The 23,648-nt window shown below is 47.0% G+C and overlaps 2 protein-coding genes across 2 annotated transcripts; both read right to left on the reverse strand.

Annotated features, from left to right (window-relative positions):
- Positions 1-317: 317 nt before the first annotated feature.
- Positions 318-2,076, reverse strand: LOC103716014 (uncharacterized). The gene has a single exon (XM_008803841.6). The coding sequence runs from the start codon at positions 1,592-1,594 to the stop codon at positions 551-553; it is 1,044 nt and encodes a 347-aa protein (XP_008802063.2). The 5' UTR covers positions 1,595-2,076; the 3' UTR covers positions 318-550.
- Positions 2,077-2,218: 142 nt separating this feature from the next.
- LOC103716015 (uncharacterized) lies at positions 2,219-10,663 on the reverse strand. The gene is made up of 6 exons (XM_008803842.5): positions 10,506-10,663; positions 8,203-8,275; positions 7,271-7,364; positions 2,939-3,055; positions 2,795-2,855; positions 2,219-2,710 (listed from the first exon to the last, which is right to left on the reverse strand). The coding sequence occupies exons 1-6, from the start codon at positions 10,536-10,538 to the stop codon at positions 2,324-2,326; spliced, it is 765 nt and encodes a 254-aa protein (XP_008802064.1). The 5' UTR covers positions 10,539-10,663; the 3' UTR covers positions 2,219-2,323.
- Positions 10,664-23,648: the final 12,985 nt, after the last annotated feature.

The following is a 23,648-nucleotide window of genomic DNA, read 5'->3' on the forward strand; positions in this document are numbered from 1 at the left end:
CTCACACAGACTCTCATTAACCTGCACCATTAGAATTCATTTCTGAAACCAGATATGAAAGGAAAAACATAACATTCAAAAATCCTTTACCCAATATATTGGCTGCATCAATAACTAAACCAGGCAGATCAGCAAAAACGTTGAAGATAGCTATGCATCCAACCATGCTGCAGAAAACACAACCACTTCTCCACCGGTACTCTCAGTAAGAATATTTCTCATTGGATGAGTTATGAGATATAATACCAACAGTATTCAAGATATGAAAAAGCATTGCCTTGAACAGAAAAAGCAGAACTAAGTATGACACTGTAAAGTCAATTAAACTAGAGAATTCAATGCATGAAAGAGGAATTTTCAGGAGTTCAATTACATAACAGTAACATCAGCAGCATCAACAGAATAACAATGGGGTAAACATTACATACCATCCTAAACCATATCAGCATTATCTAATCCACTCATACAAAATTCCAACTAAACGTCCAAAATGCAATGTTTGTAAACAAACCTAGTACAATTCATTCATTATTCAGAGAATTAAGGAAACCTATGTATTCATACCCTTGTACGCATCATTCAGCAACGCCAGAAGCTCCCTGCTTGTCTTGGACCACTCCATCTGGTGCTTCATCTCGTCGCCCAGTTGCCTCCTCCACTTCTCCTCCAAAACTCTCGCCTTGGAGGGATCCATCCGCTTCAAGCCCGCCTCCCACGACACACCCCAGAGCTCGTTCGCCTTCCAGTGCTCCGCAGCTGCAGTGCTCACATACAGCAAGGAATCAAGCCCATGAACTCCCCGCTCCTCCCCATCACCCTGCTGCTCCTCCTCCTCCTCGGCAGCCACTGGTGCCGCATGCCCATTCTTGATGGCCGCCACCGGAGTGCCCTCTTTGGCCTTCTTTTCCTCCTTGTTATCATCTTTCTTGTCCACGGCGCCCCAAACTTCGGTGCATAGATCGTGGACGAGGCCGTCGTTGGGGCCGGAGCCCGGAGGACCGGACTTCTGGAACTTGTGGCGGAGGTGGCGGAGCTTGTTGTAGACCTGCTCCTTGGTCAGGGGGGTTGGGAGGGATGCTTTGACGAAGTCGTAGAAGATGCCCATGTTGGAGGGAAGCGGGATGGAGCCGGTGGCGGAGCGGAAGTCGACGGCGGCGCGGAGGACGGCGACGGCGTTGTCGTCGGCCAGCCGGCGCTGGCCGGCCTGGGAGCTCTTGCCGGAGGGCTCTTCCTCGGATAAGTCGCGGGTTTTGCGCTTGCGGTCGCTCTTGCGGGAGGGGGAGGCGGGGTCGGAGGAGGGGTCGTCAGGCATCACGGCGTCGAGTTTTGGGGGCTTCGAGGATTCCATGGGGGATTTGGGAATGGTCGGGGATAAGGGGGAGGATTTGGTGGATTTGGACGATTTAGGGTTAGGGTTTTTTTTGCGGGCATCGGGGACGGGTGGCGGGTCTCCGTTTGGATTCGGAGATGTTGGACTTGGGTGGGGTTTGGAATTAGTTTTGGTTTCGGGAGGATCGGAGGAAGAGGAAGGATGGCGCTTCGATGATTTGGATTTGGTTGCCATCTTTGCTTCTTTCCTTTGTTGGACTTCCATTTCTACTTGCTTTCAGGCGAGAGAGAGAGAGAGAGAGAGCCGTAGAAGAGAGTTTGTAGGACGGCGGGAGGTTTGGGGACGAGGGTTTCCGCTCCTGAGTTAGAGATGGGAAGGGAAGGTGAGAGTGTGAGCTGAGAAAAAGTGCAGCTGGAAGTGTGTAACGGATGGAGACGAACCGTCACGAACGTTGCATAGAGGCTCGGCGGTCTCCAGGGCCTCCAGGCAAAACAAGGACCACGCACCCGACATTGGTTGAGTTAAATGTAATTAGTGAAAATATAATTTAAAAATAAATTAATTTATTTTTAGTAACCATCAGGAGTATTGCATCTGAAGTTGGATATTAATATTTATTTTTCATTTTTTTTTTAGATAGCCCGCATGGTTCGCTGTAAAGAATACAAGTCTCAACAGTTCTGCATCAATGGGACTTCAAATTAGATCTTATGGTTCTTCGAACATTTGGCAAAACTTCATTCTCCTCACCAGTATTACACGCACCACTGCAGAAGAGGCAAATTCTATTACCATTTCAAGTCTTTCACACTTCATCCCCTGGAATTTATCCAGACTTGGATGCCCAATGCCAAGAGAAAAATGCAGCAATTGGTCACGCAAACGACATCAGAAAATAGCTAAATTTCATAATATATGTGCAGTCATAGTGTGAAATTAAATACAAAACACGACTGCTTTGCTGGCAGCCGTAGGAAGTCAACCAGCAATCCACTAATCTTCATTGTCATAATCCTCATCCTCATCCATCTGCATGTTTAAATGTACAAGTCTTGATGGTTCTATGCCAATGTTGCCCACTACATCAGGCAAAGGCCAAGCAGAACACCCTTCTTGCTTAGCCTCTGCCTCTGCAGTTGAAGTTGCACCCATGACTGATGTAGAGTTGCAGGAAGGATCTGCGCTCTGAGCCATGTTTTCCTTCCCACTTAGGCCTTTCTCTTCACCCTCGATTTCCCCCGACAGGTCACCATGCTCGGGAAACATGTCGTTGTCATCCTCAAATTTTACGCACCCAACATCCCTTGTTCTTGGCCGACCCCTGCCTCTTCCTCTACCTCTTCCGCGTCCTCTTGGACCAATGTTACCACTCCTCGTTGCCTTCCATGAAACAGTTGGTCAGATTTTTGAGAGGGATTAGAGTTGTGAAAATGGTGTTGCATGTATAATTCACAGGGGCCGTACCACTTTGGTGGACCTCAACTCCGCATTGGCCTCCACATCGCCATCATAAGGCAGGGTCTTTCTGAGCATTGGTTACAACAAATCAGTTGCTTCATGTTTATCATGCATCTTTTGAAGGATGGAAAGTTATGGTCAGTGAGTTACCTTCTCCTGGATATTCCTTTTTCATCACCACAAGGTTCTGTGCCTCCAAGGTTCGGTACCTTATTGACAACATCAGTTAGGAAATCAAAAGCACTATAGCTCTTCACGCATTGTTTTCTGGAGAATTCAGAAGAGGTAAAGATACACTATTACTAATAATTTTCCATAAGTAGCAACAGCGGCAAAAATTTTGTTTGGTTCTTGAAACATAGAATACATATAGAGCACTTAAACACAAGTTTAAAAAATAAGAGCAGGATAACATTTGGGTGACAGCAGCACGTGCAAATTATTAACCCAAATTAAGTACACTGGTATGTGAAATATGTATATGAAAAGAAAAGAGTCTTACCAAAATGGGATGTCGAAATTCAGCCACAAGCTTATATTGAAAAATCTCATGCAGAATGTTCTTTCTATGATGGTTCTAAAATCTAACTATTTAGTGGTTTTCCCTCTTCTCTACTTTTTAATGAAATTATATTGGACCCTGAGTGTACATAAATGTGATATACATGTATTTACACACACAAATGCATAAACACGCACAGAGGTAAATATATACACCTTGAAGCATTGGCACTGTGAAACTTGTCCGCCATTTTATCTTCGTGGGGCAGGAATCCTAAAACCACCTTACGAAACTCATGAAAATGAAATTTTCAAGTATATTGGTCACCAAATTCCACGTCTGGTGGAATCCTAAAACAACCTTCCACTTCATCTTAGTTCTCAACATTTTTACTGAAAATCTTCAATGCTTTACTAAGCCCACTTGTCAAAAGGGTCATATAATCTTTGTTATGTCTGATCAGTTCTAAAAACTCCAGCTTGTTTTAGATGATCAAAAGGATTGCTTTTAACATTAAGATCAGAACACTTAAGAAACTAAAAGATAGAGATTACCGCCAACTGGCAAACAAGAAGTCAAAGTTAAAATAACATGGGGTAGTATAATAGCATAAACTTCTAAATAATCACATCACCTATACCTACATGAAACTTGTGTCATGCTTGGGCTTTCAAACCGAATGCAGTTCATAAAGTTATCAGAGTGGCTGTTTTTCAGGACCGTTGATCCATCATTTTAGTGGTTTCTCACTAAAATATTCTGAAGTATGGAACTAGAAATGTCTACGGACTTTGAGCTCGGGATAACAAAACGAATATCAGAAAAAAGTAACACGCCCTCTAATCTCCTTGAAATCTAACATTCCATTATTTTCAATCTTCTTAAAATTGCAAATTGGAGTTTGATAAAGAGAAACTATTACCTGGCATTTAATGGAATGAAGGAATAAAAAGATTTAAAATAAACATCTCATATATAACCTGGCCCTATTAGTTAGTTTCCATTGAAACCCCCAAAACTGACCTATTTGAGGATCAGTTCCGACTGAACCAAGTCAGTCAGTGTGATTTTCTGGTGGCAGTTGAGTCTCCTACTAGCCCAACAGACCCAACTCGATAGCAAAGAGGAATCATCCTGCTCCAGTCCCCTTGTGAAACTTTCTTTATTAGGACAACCATACACTTCATATGCTTCTAGCAATTCGCGTGGCATGATCAAACAATACATTTTGGATAAAATCTCCAAAACACTAGAATTCCCTTGTTGGTGATCAAGCTCAGGGATAGCAAAAGTAAAAAAGAATTCCTGGAGCAAGTGAAGAAGTTATGAGTCGTGACCTGCCCCATCCAGATCCTCAACCAGGAAGACATGCAGCCAGTTGCTACCATCTCAGGTTTGGAGTTCAGAACGAAACTCCAGCCATGCATGTAAATTTATCCCAATTATATAACAGTCATCTTCAGAATCCATGTACAATCCATCAAATTACAAGAACCATTCATGATAGGCAAAGGCAACTTCACTCTTCAGTTAATGTCCAACATTCGGCAGTCAACCTCCTATAAAAGATGGATGATAACTTCTATAGCTCAAGCAACAAATTAAAATACGAAACAGTAAATCTTGAAGAGGACTTAAAGAGTGCATATATAGTCAACATCATGTTCTTTCTCAAACTTCCATGTCAATAAATGTGCCCCTCATAAAAGTAAAGTTTCAATTGCTCAACCTGTAGAACATAGAAAATAATTCCATCCTTCGAAACTCAAAGCATGGAACATAGTATCGTGTCGGGCATCTGAAGATGCATGAAACAAGTTATAAAGCACCTTCATGCTTGGTTAAACTAAAGTCACTGAACTTTGCTAATCTGATTCTATAAACTCTAAAATCATCAAGTAGAACTCCTCAAGCAACCAGTAACAAGCAAGAATAAGAAGAGTATCAACTAGATTAACTCCAAACATCAGGAAACAAAGTTTCAGCTGAAACATCTGTCTTTTAGTCAATGTATCCTGGATTTGTTGGGAAAAGTATGATACTGTATATTAAACTGTTTATGCAATAACTGGACCATTTTCCCCACAAAGGTCATTAGTTTTGACTGCTTCAGATCAAATCCTATAGGAATCTCCTAATATTATCAAAAATTGCACGGCCAGAATTTGCATAAAAGAATTTGATGCATAATTGATATAATAAAGAAAATAAATAACGCAATGAACCACATAGTTCTTAATATGCTTTGTTCAGAGCTTCTTCCTCTATAATCTTGATGATCCAGAACCAAGCGAAGGTGAATAAAGAAAATAGTCTTCCATTGGATTTGAAAGAAATTACGATCATGGTTCACCCATTCCAATTTCAGGATCAATAGATTTATCTAATATCATATAAGTAGGGATTGTATTCAAATATACTTATTATTAAAAAATATCCAAAGTATACATAATATATTACTTTAATGGTTATAATTAAATCATTAGATTCTTGCTTAGTTGACCGAGTCAACAGCAAGCCCGGGAACAAAGAAGCAGAACACTCAAAAAATAAAGAATGTAAAAGCACCTGGGAAGTGATTGTGTACAATTAAAAACACTGAAATATGAAAACCACTGCTCAATGGTTTAATTTACCTTTTAAAAATGTGTGAAATTAGCATTCATCGAATTTTTGGAGCATATATGATATCATTGTATTGGACAATAAATAATTATGATAGAATCTAATAGTATAAGAAGATACTTGAATATAGAGGAGCTTAGAATCAACAGGAATAGCAGGAGTGACAGCTTAGGTATATGATTCTAGTTAAGAAGACTTATAGGCAAGCAAGGATAATAAAAATTAATCTTAACTTCAACTTTATAGTTTTGTAAAAATTAAAAGTTTTTGATAAAGATCATTATATTTTAAGTGAGCATATGCCCTAAAGAGCCATCATCATCTGAGTTTTCTCTCATCAGCATGGGGTTAGCCAGAAAGCACAATTTTAAGCTCAAAGGCTCGAAGGAAAGCTGAAGCAGACTTCTGTGATTGTCACTGACCTAAATTTAACCCTTTAAAAAGGCAAATTGCTGGCTAGGGCAACTGCAGGTGAAAGTGTGAACTATTATAAAACCTTAAAGCTAGTCGATAGGTAAGGTTACCTGACATATTGGTCACAAATTTAAATTCATGGAACTAAGAACTGACCTTCAAAATTTTATCTGGACCCAGGAAACACAATAGAAGAAGAGAACAGATGGCAAAGTCTAATATATGGAATAATATCTCTTTCTTAGGCACAAATTACAAGCAGAGGAGTCAAATTTTGACACAAGCTCATGACATTTATCCTGAGCATTTATTGTAAATTTAAGCGTACAGTTCACATTACTGGAAACCTTTTATTGTAAAGCATTTGCACAATATAGTAACATATGAGACAAAAATCTGATGACATCATGTAAGCATCAATTTCTCTCTTCTTCTGCAGGATTAGCACCAAATCTATGAGATATGTTAAGTAATACGATCACGCAGGTAGCACAAACATGTACTAATAATTTCTGAATCCTGTAGTTCATCACCAATATCAATATGCTACTTATACCAATATCTAATTGACAATTGTGAACACCAACAGAATATAGGCCCCACCAGCCATGAGTGATAAATTATTAAATCAGATTTTAAGGTAAAGACATCAAGAACATTCAAGACCATGAAATTTGATTTCATGATCCAGGTTGAAATGCAATTAAGCGATACCCACATGGGAAACTCTACAGTGAAAATTTCTATTTTGCCTCTAGATCACGCTTGCTGCACATATCTTCCAAGGTGAATATGCTAAGCATGTATGCTATTTGACACCACATTATTCAAATGATGCTAATCATAACATGCATGATTTGCATCCATATCAAAAAAAATTTTAACTGTTTCTATGTTTAGCCTCATTAATGTGTGGAGAAAAAATTTGAAGGTCAACTTACAAATGCAATGAATTCACTGTCTTGGCCCCTCTCTGTAGAGTAACAGCATAAGTCCTGTTGCAAAGATCTTGCAAAAATAACTCCAAAGCTTTTGCTGCAAGCCAGTCAGTAAAGTAAGATACAATCCATTCAATAAATCTTCATAAATTCAAACTACAACACTTTTTAAGATACAATTCATTCAATAAATCTTCATAAATTCAAACTACAACATTTTCGAACACTGCATCCATGAAAACTTTTTGAAAGCTAAACTATGAAATAACAAGCAATAATTAAAGGTAGATCGTAATTATGAATTGTTTATGTCTACATTAGCCATGCTTGTTGCCCATGATATTGTCATAATCCTTAATAATTTGCAAGCAAAGGCTTCTTCTATTTAGTTATTGCTGGAGTATAGAAATCTTTCAATCAAATAATGGATCATGCACGCATACAGAAGCTAGCATACAAGCACATGCATGTGTGTGCATGCATGCAAGCATGCACAAACAGACCTTCCTTGAGTAACAGAATTTGCCATCTACGCCACTGTTACAGAAAGACCACAATATAAATGAGATCAATTCAGTATCTTATATTCTAAGGAATAGAAGTTTGAACAAAGGGAAAAAAATTCTCTTCTGGTTTCTGAATTAAAGAGGGAAAAAAACAATTTTGGTCAACTATGTTATAATTTCATTGACAGATTTTAAACTAACGAATGATCTCAACATGGTAAGGTATGAATCAATGCAAAAATACATGCTATTCTTTGAATCTATGAGGCAGCATGTTTATATTAAATTAAATTAAATGATTTTGCTATTCAGAGGTCATAGCTTCTTTTAAGTGCAATTTATCTAATGCATATTTGCAACATAGAAGCAGCTCAACGACACAAAATTTCTATTGCATAAGAAGAAAGCTGGGATTATTGCATGACGTACAAACTAAAAGAGGCACAGCCAATGCAATCTTGCCGACGTCCTCATCTGCTTGCATTATCTTCTTTATTCGTGGCTGCAATAGCAGAATGAAGCAAAAGAGATCAGTTTCAACCAATCGTACGAAATAACACCACCACAGCACAGGATCATAGATAATAAGTTAAAGCATCACATGCACCAATAACATCAGCCTCTCAGACATCAACTTAAATCATCATATAGAGGGTTTTTTTTTGTTTTGATGCTTCATGTGCTGATTCTTTATTGATCACAGATCATCTACAGGATGTATAAATATTTATGCCTCCTTCAGCTATAAGTATAGCTTTGACAATAGGTGAGGTGCAGGAATGCAGCATGCAGTAACTTGACAGTAACGCAAATGGGATATAATTACTGTAACACATCACTTATACAATAATAAGTAAAAATAAAAACTGCACTTTCTTTTTTTGAACAAACAAATGCAGGTAAAGATAAGTATTAAAATATATTATGAAGACAAACCAATCAGAATATTGACAAGATTAAAGGAAAATTCCAGTAAATTGGGACCGCAGCACAAGCTCAATGTTGGGGAAGAGTGTAGCGATTGTTGAATAATTAATGTCACTTTTACAAGTGATTCTTGAATAACTTCCCATCAGAATTTCATTCAGCCAGCCAAAAAAACATGCATAATTTTGAGAATTTCTAAACAAATAAGAGAAATCAAGCTCATAATTGGAATAATCAAATTTAGGAAACAGTCTAGACAGTAGAAAGGATCAAAATTATACTGAAATGAGGCCTCATACTGTGGGTTGCAATGATGCAAAGGTAGAGAGTGTTCAGGTCTTCACTTCAATTTTGGAAAATCAAAACATGTGATTGGGATTTGGTTGTAACTTGAAAGAAATTTGAGGGGTAATAAGAAAAGGATTGTCTGTCTTTACACCTGCATGTTGGAATTAAAGGATCGCAATTTTCAAAGGAATCCTGTCTAACTGAGCACATTATATGTGCATATTTAATGGCTCAATCTTTTGCTGTGACTTGAGAGCATACACAGTGTTTTCCCCCGGTAGTTGGGGTTTGCATGTTCAGTTGAAGGGAACAAATGATGCCAACTGAGGAAGAGATCTACGATTGTTTTACTGCACACTTCAGTGTCTTATGCATGTGCAAACAGCACCATACTTTCATGCAATAAGTCAGACCACCTTACTTCAATAATTTCAGTTGCTGCTTTCTTTAACAGTGAAGAAAAGGGAGTCAGAACAAACTTTTTGAAACTAGATAAGAGAAGTCATTACATCCATGCTGAACTTACTGTTTCCAGTTATAGACATGCAAAAAACAAACATGCGATTCATGATGGCAGATGGCTACAGCAAAACAATCTCGCATAAAAATATGAAACCCTTATGAAGAAAGAACAGAGCTACTCATGCCAAAATTGGGTGCAATAGAAAATTGGAAGAAGGAGAAGGCTTTGGTGGTCAGAATTGGGAATGATCCATTTAGGCATTCATGCCACAGTTTCCGAACAGCTATGGCAGCTGAAAAAGTTTAGGAGATATAATGATCAATAATTGGCCATTAGTGGGAAAGGACCATGGGAAACAGAAAGCAGAATTCAGTAGTAGTTTTCTAGAGATTAAACTCTTCTCAAGACGTGGTTCAAATCCTGTCTCTGAGAGATGAAGAAGAGAACTAGTTTCCTTTCAGTGCAGAAGACCCATCTACACCTGCACATGTCATCAACCACTCTAACCACGTAATAAGTGGCACATCCCGAACCAAAAAGCACCAATTCCAGTAATTTTAGCCATAAATCCAAACCTGTGAATTGATTTCTAAGACTTATGTTATGGAATTCGCCATTACAACCAGCTCGTAGAAACGGCCGTGGCAGTGTAAATTTAGCATGCGGCACTCAGCGGGGTCAGTAGTATTCTTTTAAGACATCTGATCCACTATAACAGTAGCCCCGGATGAACCCAAAGATCTCAGCTTTCATCCAAAATCGAAACTTCGGAACAATTCCTTCTTCCCCGATTAGGACTAGGTAAAAACATTAAGTATCAACCAAATTCAAAGACCAATACCAATTAATCATCGCGAAAATCGAAATTTTAAAGCAGAAACAGCTAAATCGGAGCACCAAACGATAGATCCATTCAAGATCCTAATCATACTATCAGAAAGAACCTAAAACTAGATCCAAAACCCTACAAATCGCCCGTCAGGGCCGAATTAACGAAGAGAACTGCAACGAAAACAAGAAGAAACTGGGGAATATGATCAGCGAGGCAACAAACCGCGGGGAATCGGGTGCCGAGCTTCTTCCTCATCTCCTCCTCCCCCTCCTCCTTGCTCGAAGCTGGCCTTTCGATTCGAGATCTCTCCCAATTTCTAGCTCAAACGCGGCTCTCGGATCGGGAGCCCGTTTCACCTTGCCCCCCAAAAAAAATTTAATTTTCTTTTATTTTTTTTTCTTTGTGGTTATTTCTCCTGTTAGAACACGTGGTGTCTACGGGCGTGGCTGATGGAGGTGATCGAGCGGCCGAGCCGTCTGATTTACGGTACGTGTTCACCGTTCCCCAGTGCTTCCCCTGCCAATATTCTTTGCAGCAACTTTCATGGTCCGAGTATATTAATCTCGATGAATAACCAGCGTCATAGAAACCACTAGATATCCAAATCATGAATTTTTGAAAACATCTTTGATTTTATTATATGTTATGCCTTTAACATCTATACTTGAATGATTTATATTATATAATAAATTGAGAAAGAAATATGTTATTTTAAATTTTGTCGATCAAATTTTATAAATAAAATATTCTGATGAATAGTTATAAAAAAAAAAGTAAATAGATAATCCATGTACAACTTTATTTCTTATTTATGCACTTTTTCATGGGATTTCAAAGAACATGATTTTTTGAGGAAAAAAAAATATCGTTGTTTTCTAACATCGCAACTCCTTTTAAAATCTAAAAATAAATAAAAAATATTAATACTCTTTATTTAATCTATATATTTTATCTACTTTATTTTTGACTTTTAAAATTTTATTAATTTAGTTTTTAATATGCATAACACCTCTCCGTTGCCAATATATCATAAAGACCATATGTGCCGCGATAAACATGTACCAATTTTGCACCATATGCGTAAGGATTTGGGATGGAATTACAATGATAATTGTTTGCTGAATTTATCTATTTTGTTTAATATCTGATATGACATCAAAACTTCCTTTTTAGCATTTGTTATTAAAACAATGCTCCCGCATATCCAATCGGGCTGTCAAATCTCTTACCGTCCATCTTATGGTACTAGATGAGCGGTTGGATTTGAATGCTTAATCTCCTAAGTCCCTAACTCATGAAAGCAATAGGTCATGTAGTCTGAGTATTGTCTAAGATATCTTATTGCCACATCTTTATATATATATATATATATTCTAATTCTATTTATTTAATATCTCTTTAGTGTCATTGACATAAAAGATGTCATTTATACTCTATCTGTTTCTATATATAGAAAGTTAAGAAATCATCATATAATAATTGAGAAATTGCAACATAAAAAAAAATATAAAAGAAAAAGAAAAAGGGAGGTTTATGATGAATTTAAAATTTTTTTTACTAGGCAATATATTATCTTTATGCATGAAGATAATAAATTCATATATATATATATATATATATATATATATAAAAGAAAAGTCAACTCCTTGGAGGAGTTGCTAGATTAGTTTTATGAATTACCAAAAGAGTTAGGATCAAGATATGCACAGTGCATCTTTTTTAGAATTATTCTTGAATTGGATAAGAGAATCTCATATCAATAATTCGAATAATCTAGTATTTTTAAACTGCTTGCATATCAAAAATTATATGATTTAAAAAATCCTAACCATTGTATCAGGCGATCAATTATGTTATGTTATTTTAACTATCTAATTTTTTACTCACTTGATTCTAGACCTATTCACAGACCGGGTAGCCTACTCGACGCTCTCAAGCGCTGGGCTTTCGAATGGCTGCGAGCCTGAATTTGTAGGTCCGGTAAACTGAATCTAGTCTGGAATATAAGCCCGCTTAGTAAACGGGCTAGATTTGGGTTCAGGTCTAGAAGCCCAGTCTGAGCCCGGCTCGGCCCGAATGTATATAAAAGACTATCCCTCCGTCACCCGGCTCCCATGTCCTCTCTCTTCCCTTCAGTCACAACCATCGTCGGTGATCCCTAGAAACCTTCTTCTCCCTTGCTCTCACCCGCCCCTTCGCCTTCTTCACCAAGGAGGCTGCCGCCGAGCAACGCCGCCTCAAGCGCCGCTCCGTATCGAGCACTCCCTCTATGCCCTCCGTCACGACCCGAACGCCCCCCCGCCTCCCTGACTCATCGACCTCCACCTCTACCACCCCCCACCACGCTGTCTTCTCTCCGTCTGCCCCATTGTCTTCACTTTGAACGTATTCATGGCCTCCATGCTCCACGCCCACCACCTCGATGACTTCGTCGTCCTCTTCACCTTCTTCTCCAACCAATCCAGCATCATCCCCAATGGCCGTTGTAATGTCTGGCCCAATGCAGACCGGGCCCAATACTATAGGGCCCAGTTGGAGAGTATTGAGCCAGGAAGGGTTAGCAGGCCACACTGGCCCAAGATGACAGTGATCTTCCACTTGAGAGCTGAAAGGACAGGACCACCAGGTGGCCAACGGAGAAGACCTCCACAAACATGCAAAACGGAAACCCGCCACCTCCTCTTCCCCTCGGCAGGCGAGCTGTGAGCTGGCCTGAAGGGGAGGGGCAGCTGGTGGCTCCCGGGACACTGAGGAAGGAGAGGATGCCACCTCTTCTTCAGGGCCAAATCCTAAGCCAAGTTTTTATATCCTTAAAACCTGCTAACCCCCTGGTTTTTGATATACCCTCCCTAACTCTCTAACCCTCTGAATTGCTATACCAGAGAGCCAAGCCCTGGAGCTGGAGGCAGAAGGGACCCCGCAACCTTAGGAGAGGAAGGAGGGAGTGTACCGAGGCGATACTGCACAGCTTCAACCAGCCACAACAAGGTATGGACCCCTGTAGGTAGGTCTAGGCAAGAAAGGGGTGGAGGAACCCCTCTGTGGGGTGTTCCCCTCCCTGTTTCATCAACGAAACAGAGAGAAGGAGACCGGCACAGTGAGGCAGTGAGGGTTAATCTTGACAGGAAAAATCGGAGGAAGACTCACGGGCTGCGGGCCGGACTAACAGGCCGCGGGCCGACCTGAGGACGGCCCAATCCCAGGCCCAACTGCCACCTGGGCCGAGCCCAACCGGACTCGGCCTGCGGGTGACAGCCCTCGGCCGCCGCCGCCCTAGGGCTGAGGGGCAGCCAAAGGGGCCGCCGGGTCTGGCCGTACCGGCGACAGACGCGGCCCCGAGGTCGCCAGCATCAGTCGAGCCCCCCCCCCCCCCCGCCACTCCGCCGGCGAAGAGGTGGCGGTGCGGCTCCCACACACACACAAAAAAAAGAAGAGGGATAAGTACTTACCTCGGACCACGGCCTTACCTCGCCGTGGTCGGAGCCAGTGAAGACCCCCGAAGGAGATCCGGCGTCGATCCCCCTCTCGGCTTTTCCCCTCTTCTTCGGCGTCACTTCGGAGAAGGGGAGAAAGGGGACCGGCCTCCCCCGCCGCTGCCCCGAGAAGGAAGCACCACTCCGGCCGGCAGATTGGAGGGCGCTTCATCTCCCCGGCCGCCTGCGAAAAAGTGGGAGGAGACGGGAGGCGGAAGGGAACCGGAGGAAGGGGGAGAGGGAGAGATACGGGCGAAGGGGGGGGCGAAGCCTCTAGAAGCTCCCGGAAGAAGGAAAAAAAGAGAGAGAGAGAGAGAGAGAGAGAGAGAGAGAGAGAGGGCCCTTAACGGGTCTGCCTAGCAGGTCGGATCCGAGTCCGGATCCGAAACCCATTAGGCCCAAAATGATTCAAATCGGTTTGGGTGAGTCCAATGAAAGGTTGATCCAAGCCCAATCAAATTAAACGGGTCAATTAAGCCTAATTGGTGTTGGGTCTCAACCCGACCAAGCCTGAATGAACCCAAATTGGGCTAAATCCGAACCCAGATAGACTTGGGTCCGAACCCAATTAAGCTGGGTCAGTTCCAACAGACCCAATTGAATATAGATCAGGCCCAATTTAAGCCCAATTATGTTGGTAGAAAGCCAAATTGGCAAGAAAAAGGGTGGACCTAACCACAAACCCGACCCAACCCTTTCATTAAAGGCCCAATTAGGCCTTGTAAACCCAAAATTGCTTTAATTAAACCCAAAGGCTTCAAGTTGGGTGAATTGAACTGGGCTAAAATCCTTGGTTGGGATACAAACAAGTCCATAGTAAGATGAATGAAATTTATGTTAATTAGAGGATAATGTGGGTCTTGCAATGTGATTTAGGAATCAAAGACCCATCGTCCGGACCCAAGGAATTGGAATACTACTCATTGTAAGTAACCTGTTCTAATCCTGTTATGGATCATGCCATGTTTACTAACATCCTCTAAGTAATTTTTTTTTTTAGTATATGTAATTCATGCATGATATGTTATGTTGGATAAGTAACTTGCCTAATCTTATAGACTATGGCCATGTATCGTACCATGATTTTGCTGCTACGTTAATCATATATGCAAGTTAGTATAGCAAAATACTATAATGGGCTCAAAGATGCTACTGATCGAATGCAACTGAGCTGGCCTTGCTAGTGGCCGAGAATGACTAAGCTGGCCTTGCTAGTGGCCGAGAATGACTAACTGGCCCCGCCAGTGGCCGAATAGACTTCGCAGTAGCATCCGAGAGAATGAACCACGGCATGCCGGGGGCACGGTTAGATATGCATATTTTGTGAAAATTCTTGTGACTTGCAATACTGCTCTGTTTAATTCGCATACATATTATGCCATGATAATTGTTAGATATATATGCATGTCAGCTTCTCAAAACCTGATAAACATGTTTAGCCTACTAGTTGATCCGGTAGGATTATGCAGGATTACTTACTGAGCCATGTAGCTCATGCCTGTTTATTTTCCATTTTCTTCCAGATCATCATCAGTGATCGCCATCAAATACATTTTTCTTATGTTATAGAGCTTCGTTATTTTTGGAGAAACCTATATACTTTTGTACATTTGAACAGCTTAGAAGTTCTGTATTTTTGTATCAATCTTCAATGTTGTAATGCAAATATTTTAATATATGAAAGTTTGAAATCTATTGGCTACCTGTTACTCCTGTATGAGGCTGCGTGCTATTGGGGGCGATAGCCGGCAATGGCACGGCCGTGTCACGGATCCGGATCCGGGGCGTGACATCTCGTGGTATCAGAGCCTTAGGTTGAACAAGAGGATAATCATGAAATATTTAGGGCAATAGGTAGTTAAAAATATTGTAGTCCACAAGGATTATCATAACATATTAAGTTTATCATAATCTTACTTTAAATTTTGACTGCTAGGCGATCGTTCAGAAGATATGGACGACGACAGGAGACCACCCTCCCCGGAGCCTAGTGAGCAGTCAGTCCCTCCGGATACTCCACTGTCTGTACCGGGTCAGGCAGACCTTGCCGGAGTATATCAGCTCATGGCACAAGTGCTGCAACAGCAACAGATGATGCAGCTGGCCGCTATGCCTCCGGCAGACTCCTGCTACGAGAGGTTCCGCCGACTGAACCCCCCAACCTTTGAGGGTGGGCCTGACCCCATGGTGGCAGAAGCGTGGATCCGGGAGATAGAGAAGATGTTCCGAGCTCTCCTTTTTCCCAATGAGGTGAAGGTCCGGCTGGCGACTTCTATGCTAAAAGAGAACGCTGAGTACTGGTGGATGGCCATGGAGGGCCTATGCCGTCGACGGACTCACATGGAGGGACTTCAAGAGGTTGTTTTACAACCAATATTTTTTGGACTCAGTCAACCAGGCAAAGCAGAATGAATTCTTGGCGCTGACCCAGACCGACCTGTTGCCCAGATAGACAACCCAAGAGGGGGGGTGAATTGGGTTTTAAAATAATTTTGCAATTAAAACTGTTGCTGGTGGTCCAAACCGAGAACGATTGGCACTGCGGTGTGAACGGGGTTCCGTCTGAGTTGTCTTGGTTGGTGTTGGTTGCGCTCCACCTTCCGCCAAGAAACCTGCAAACAAGCCTTGCACCACCACCAGGGTGGTGATGGCCCTCCGACGGTCAAGTCAGAGGAGATTGGAGGAGGAGGAGAGGTGATAATCGCAAGTAAGAGAGTGCTCTGGGAGATATTGCTCACCTCCCCCCTTTCTCCCCCCAGCCGCATATATACCTGGCTGGGGGGTCTCTCAGGGGGGTTCGTTATCGTGGGGCACGATGGTGTGGCCACTGACATGGCCGTTACAGGGCGTCGTGGAGCAGCACCGGGTACGGCCACGTCAGGGCATAGTGGGGCTCCGCTTTGTACGGCTGATGCAGGAGATCGTGGAGCAGCATCGGATACGGCCGTTGCAGGGAGTAGTGGAGCAGGAGGCCGCGGCGTGCCTCTGGGGAATAGCCTGTCGTTATCAAGAGATCTCCGACTCGGGGTCGGAGCGCTGGATCAAGGGGCAGCCGACTCGGGGTCGGGCTGCGGAGCCGAGGATATCCGACTCGGGGTCGGATTGCTGGATCAAAGGGCAGCCGACTCGGGGTCGGGCTGCGGAGCCGAGGATATCCGACTCGGGGTCGGATTGCTGGATCAAAGGGCAGCCGACTCGGGGTCGGGCTGCGGAGCCGAGGATATCCGACTCGGGGTCGGATTGCTGGATCAAAGGGCAGCCGACTCGGGGTCGGGCTGCGGAGCCGAGGATGTCTGACTTGGGGTCGGAGCGCTGGGTCAAAGGGCAGCCGTAGTCTTCCTGGGCGCGCGTGCCGGTCACGTGGGGCATGGCGGCTTATTTCCCCCGTAACAGTAGCCCCCCACTTCCGAGCCTGGAACCAGAAGGGGAACAGGTGAAGGGAGTGATGTTTCGGGATTGTCGCCGTTCCTCGGAGAGGCGCGCGCGCTTCGAGCTCCCCGCCCTTTTTATGGCGTATGGCGGTTATTGCTGACCTGGCAGTCTAAGGATTTCGGCGGACATCCTTCCTTAATGGTGTCGATTCGCCTTTGGGGCGCGAGCGACCCTTCGGCAGCCAGGCGTCCTCTGGCGTCATTGAGGCGTCACTTGCCTTTCCGCCTATTTAATCGGGGGCCTTTCCCCGTCCGTCTTCTTCTTTACAGATATTTTCAAGTTTCCCCTTTGCGCTGCTGTTGCTGCCGTCGGACTGTTCGCTCGTTTCTCCTTTGGCGCTCTCGGAGCCGTTCTTACCTCTTTTCCGGTGAGTTTTCCCCATTCTTCTGCTTAGGGCTCTCCATACTTTCCCCTCTTATACTAGTGTACTCCAGTCGCTCCGGTCTTTCCCCCCTTCCTGTCCCCGTCCTGACCGTAGGTTTATTGGCCATTAGGAATGGGCGAAGTGAGAGCAGACCAAATTAAGTCGGAGCTGGTCGCCACAGACTTAGACAGACTTGTGGCTCGGTACCACCTTCCCGAGGCCTGCAACGCCACGCTCCCGGGGCCTGAGGAGAGGATGTCCCATCCTCCTCCAGGGAAGATCGCCATCAATGAGGGCATTCTCCAGGCCGGGTTCCGCTTCCCCCCTTCGGATTTGGTCATGCAGGTGCTACGGGGTTTAAGAGTGGCACCGACGCAACTGGTGCCGAACTCGTGGCGGGCCCTGACGGTCTTCCAGGTTCTCTGCCGTATGCACGAGATCCCCGCCACCCTGAATGTTTTTTGGGAGTTCTACAGCCTGAGCGGCCACCCCCAGGACAAAGGGTGGTGGTGCTTCGCAGCGCGGCGAGGATGCGGCCTTGTCAAGGAGGCTCCTACCTCCATTCACAAATGGAAGGAGCGCTTCTTTTTTGTTGATGCAGATCCCTCTTGGGAAATCAGGGCGACCTGGGAGACCCCGATGAAGTCTCCGATCGGCCTATCGAGACTGTCAAGGGAGAAGTCCGATGGCTTGGCCGCCTTGAAGGGGTTGGTTGCCGAGGGCCAGCTCCCCCCGGTGGCCCGCCTTATTTCCGAGGATACTTTGGTGAATGTCGGTCTGAGCTCGGTCCCCACCGACCGTGAGTCCGCCACCGATTCTTTCTTGACTTTTTCCCTTCTTTCGTCCCGTTCTTTCCTTTGGTTTCTCCGTCTCCGACTATCCCGTCCTTTTTGCAGAGATCGACGACGTCATGCGGTCGGTGAAGACAAAGGCTGTTGGTAGGGCGTCCCTGCTGGAAGCAGCCCAGAGGAGGAAACGAGCTCTTCCGAGCGGGGCCCCACCGGCGAAGAGGTCCCGTAAGGAGGTGCCTCCGACGCCGACCGACGAGTCCGGGCCCACCGATCAGGGAGACGTCGTGGGCACGGACCGGCAGCTGACGCTGTATCAGCCCTCCGGTGGTAAGATTGCCGCTACTCCGGAGGTATCATCCGAGCCTGCCCGAGACGGACGGGTCGGACGTGATCGGTCCCCGACCCGGCCTCCGACTCGGTCGGCTCCTGACGACTCGAGGAGGGACGCGCCGAGGCCCCGACCGAGCGAGACCCTATCAATTCCTGGGGTGACCCCCGCCCCGAGCGCGATCGGCCGGACTCTTCCCCAGGCGATGGATAGGGGTAAGGCTGCAGAACCACCGTCCAGCTCTGGAGAGAAATCGGGGTCTGCCTTCACTACCGATGGCGCCCGAAATCTCATCGAAACATTGCTGCTGGAGAAGGACCGTCGGCGGGTCCGGGAGTTGGAGGTCTCTGACGTTGGGGCTGCCAGCTGTGTCTGTCTCATGTCGGTGAGTGTTCTTCTGGCCGCTTTTCACCATTTATTGGCTCTGTTGTTCTCCGCCTGACTCCCTTATTTTTCCTATTTCTTAGCTCGCCCAGTACATGATCCGTCTGGAGGAGTGCTACAAGGAACAGGCGGGGCTTCTGGCGAAGGCCGAGGACCGGCTGAAAGCAGTGGAAAAGGGAGGCCAGGCTGTGGCAGGCAGGACGACCGGGGACTTCGAGGCGAGGCTCCGGGAGGCCGAAGAGCGGGCACTCGGCTTTGCTGCCCTCGAGAAGCAACTGTTGGAGGCTCAGGAGCAGCTCAAGGTTGCCTCGGGTCTCGAGGGCGAGGTCAAGAAGGCGGATGAGCGGGCCGAGAAGCAGTCCCGGAAGGCTGCCGACTACCGGGAGAGGTGGGAGAAGGCCCAGCGGTCAGCCGACAACGCCCGCAACCGAATCCGGTCTCTTGAAGCTAAGCTGGGCGAATTGGAGTCGGCCTTGGAGAAGTTCCGTGCGAGCGATCAGGAGCTTCATTCGCGCCTGACGGAGGCTGAGGCTGCTCGCATTGCTGCCGAAGCGAAGCACAAGGAGGCTCGGGCTGAGCTGCTGAGGGTCTCCACCGAGGCGGAAAGCCGGATTGTGGCGAAGGTCTTGGAGGCGAAAGCCCAGATTATGGAGCGGGCAGAGGCGGCGCTGGCCGAGAGGAGTGCGGAAATCGGGCGTCAGGCGGTAGAGGCTTATCGCCAGTCCGCCGAGTTCGCTCATGATATGTCGGAGGCAGTACAGACCTATCGTCAGTCCGACGAGTTTGTCCGTGACGCGTCGGACGCGGGGGCCGAAGCCTTTATCTTAGGTTTCGAGGAGGGCCTGGCAAGGGTGTCGGCTAAGTACCCCGAAGTTGACCTGAGCGAGATTTCCCTTCTCGACTCCTCTCCGGCGCCATTGCCTGCTGGTTCTCCTGCTGCTTCCCTACCTCCTGCGGACGAGCCCGACGTTCCCGACCCGGGAGTTCCTCCAAGCTGACCTCTTGTACCTTTCGTTGTCTTCTCTTTTTTTTTTTTGTATACCGGGGTTTTGCCAAATTGTATGGGCCTCGGCCTTGAAACAATGAAAATTAATGCAAGTTGACTGTTTCTTCATCTCGCCTTCGTCCTTCTTTTTCTTTTAACTCTCGGTAGCGTCTTGCTGACTCCTGGCTCCCGAAATTCTTCCGGCGCTAGGCCAGGCATCCGAGGGTTAGGCCTCAGGAAACTCTTCCGGCGCTAAGCCAGGCATCCGAGGGTTGGGCCTCGGAAAATTCTTCCGGCGCTAAGCCAGGCATCCGAGGGTTAGGCCTCGGGAAATTCTTCCGGCGCTAAGCCAGGCATCCGAGGGTTAGGCCTCAGGAAACTCTTCCGGCGCTAAGCCAGGCATCCGAGGGTTAGGCCTCAGGAAATTCTTCCGGCGCTAAGCCAGGCATCCGAGGGTTAGGCCTCGGGAAATTCTTCCGGCGCTAAGCCAGGCATCCGAGGGTTAGGCCTCAGGAAACTCTTCCGGCGCTAAGCCAGGCATCCGAGGGTTAGGCCTCAGAAAATTCTTCTGGCGCTAAGCCAGGCATCCGAGGGTTAGGCCTCAGGAAATTCTTCCGGCGCTAAGCCAGGCATCCGAGGGTTAGGCCTCAGGAAACTCTTCCGGCGCTAAGCCAGGCATCCGAGGGTTAGGCCTCAGGAAATTCTTCCGGCGCTAAGCCAGGCATCCGAGGGTTAGGCCTCAGGAAATCCTTCCGGCGCCAAGCCAGGCATCCGAGGGTTAGGCCTCAGGAAATTCCACTCGTTGGTCGACCAAGGCTGGCGCATGCCGAGGCAACTGGTCGGGGCTTCAGGCTAGTCTGCTCCCGGGATGGTCATCGGGTTAGCCTGGCATCCGAGGGCCGAGCCTCGGGACCTTCCACTCGTTGGTCGGCCAAGGCTGGCGCAAGCCGAGGCGACCGGTCGGGGCTTCCGGCTAGTCTGCTCCCGGGATGATCATCGGGCTAGCCAGGCATCCGAGGGCCGTCAAGCCTCAGGAAATTCCGCTCGTTGGTCGGCCAAGGCTGGCGCAAGCCGAGGCGACCGGTCGGGGCTTCAGGCTAGTCTGCTCCCGGGATGATCGTCGGGTTAGCCTGGCATCCGAGGGTTGTCAATCCTCAGGAAATTCCGCTTGTTGGTCGGCCAAGGCTGGCGCAAGCCGAGGCGACCGGTCGGGGCTTCAGGCTAGTCTGCTCCCGGGATGGTCATCGGGTTAGCCTGGCATCCGAGGGCCGAGCCTCGGGACCTTCCACTCGTTGGTCGGCCAAGGCTGGCGCAAGCCGAGGCGACCGGTCGGGGCTTCCGGCTAGTCTGCTCCCGAGATGATCATCGGGCTAGCCAGGCATCCGAGGGCCGTCAAGCCTCAGGAAATTCCGCTCGTTGGTCGGCCAAGGCTGGCGCAAGCCGAGGCGACCGGTCGGGGCTTCAGGCTAGTCTGCTCCCGGGATGATCGTCGGGTTAGCCTGGCATCCGAGGGTTGTCAATCCTCAGGAAATTCCGCTCGTTGGTCGGCCAAGGCTGGCGCAAGCCGAGGCGACCGGTCGGGGCTTCAGGCTAGTCTGCTCCCGGGATGATCGTCGGGTTAGCCTGGCATCCGAGGGTTGTCAATCCTCAGAAAATTCCGCTCGTTGGTCGGCCAAGGCTGGCGCAAGCCGAGGCGACCGGTCGGGGCTTCAGGCTAGTCTGCTCCCGGGATGATCGTCGGGTTAGCCTGGCATCCGAGGGTTGTCAATCCTCAGGAAATTCCGCTCGTTGGTCGGCCAAGGCTGGCGCAAGCCGAGGCGACCGGTCGGGGCTTCAGGCTAGTCTGCTCCCGAGATGATCATCGGGTTAGCCTGGCATCCGAGGGCCGAGCCTCGGGGCATTCCACTCGTTGGTCGGCCAAGGCTGGCGCAAGCCGAGGCGACCGGTCGGGGCTTCCGGCTAGTCTGCTCCCGGGATGATCATCGGGCTAGCCAGGCATCCGAGGGCCGTGCCTCGGGAAATTCCGCTCGCTGGTCGTGCGCTTGTCGCTCGCTGCCCGACGGGGTTTCTCCGTGGCCAGCCGCGATCATGTTTCTCCTTTTCTCTAAGCGTTGCCTGGGGGAACACGAGAAGGGCATTAAACGCTAATTAATGCGTTACCTGGGAAATCGGATCACCAGCTGCTGCTTGCGAGGAGTGTTAGTTGAGCGGCCGCGATACGCGGGTTCTTCGAGGAGGATACGGCCTGGGCGCGAGCGGAGATATGTGGACCTAGGGGTACATGACACCCGGATTGTCCTGCACAAAGAATGCGGTTTAAGGAGAATGACGCTTAGGAAATCGCGGGGAGATACGCCTCGGGAGTCGGAACGGCTCCGGTTTCAATGCGCCTGCATTTATTGGAGCCACCCGCATCGGAACGACCAGGGGGCCGCAGTTTGGCTATAAATACAGGTGCAGGTATGATGGAGTTTGCCAAGCCGGAGCTGTTCAGGTTGCCATGGATCGCGGACCTCCTCCTTGGCATATGACTGAGAGACTCCTGTTGAAGGAAAGGGGAGACGCTCCCCTTGCGACTTCAGCCAACTAGCCGTTTCATCTGGGATCAACAAGGAGGGTCTTCCCGGCGGAGCTCCGCTCTAGGCGTTTCATCCGGGATCACATCTCCCCTCCTTGAAGTTCAGCCTCCCGATCGAGCTCTGCACCAGACGCTCAGTCCGGGACCGCGCCTCCATATGCTCTTCCCCCTCGTATTCCTTCTCTTTCCTACCACTGGGGAGGATGGGAATATCCTTTGGAGGCGGCGTTCCCCTGGGGGCAGCGGGAGCTTCTTCTGCGGCGGCTCCTCGTCTTTTTGGTGAGGTGCTGGATGGCGCCTCCGGTTAGAAGCACCCACTTCCGGTGGGATTGCAGCTGCTTTGGATTGAGGGTTTGGGATCCTCGATCCTCAGCTCCACAGATTCTCCACCTCTTCTTTGCTTTCTTTACTCCCTAATTCTCCTCTGGGAATTCCTTGTAATCACACGAGCACGCCATTGTAACCAGAAATTATTGAAATGAAAAGTGTTGCACCTTTTCAAATTGTCTTTCTGGCCTTGTTGTTCTACTGGTAATACATCCGTAGGTTAGCGGAATTCCAGCCCCTTGGAATTTCTCGGCCATCTAGGGCTTCCAACTGGTAGGAGCCAGGTCGGTTTACCCAACGAACTTTATACGGGCCTTCCCAATTCGGCGCTAGCTTCCCACCTTCCGTAGGTTGAGATGCCTTAGCTCGCCTCAGCACCAGATCTCCAATTCTGAAAAGCTTCGGTCGGACTTTGGAGTTGTAATATCGGGCCACCCTCCGCTGATACATTGCCATCCAAACATGCGCCATTTCCCTTGCTTCTTCCAAGAGATCCAGGTTCCCTCGGAGTTGCTCCGAGTTGGCCTCGGGTCGGTGTGCGGCTACCCGAGGTGAGGGAAGTCCGAGCTCTACGGGGACAACGGCTTCCGTGCCATAGGTTAGGCTGAAAGGCGTCTCCCCGGTAGGAGTCCGATGCGTGGTCCGATACGCCCAAAGGACATTCTCGAGTTCCTCGACCCAAGCTTGCCCCGTCCGTCCGATC

Source organism: Phoenix dactylifera, chromosome 5 (assembly GCF_051530095.1).
Source record: "Phoenix dactylifera cultivar Ajwa chromosome 5, Ajwa_hap1_PhDact_Kaust_v1.1, whole genome shotgun sequence".
NCBI classification, from domain to species: domain Eukaryota; kingdom Viridiplantae; phylum Streptophyta; class Magnoliopsida; order Arecales; family Arecaceae; genus Phoenix; species Phoenix dactylifera.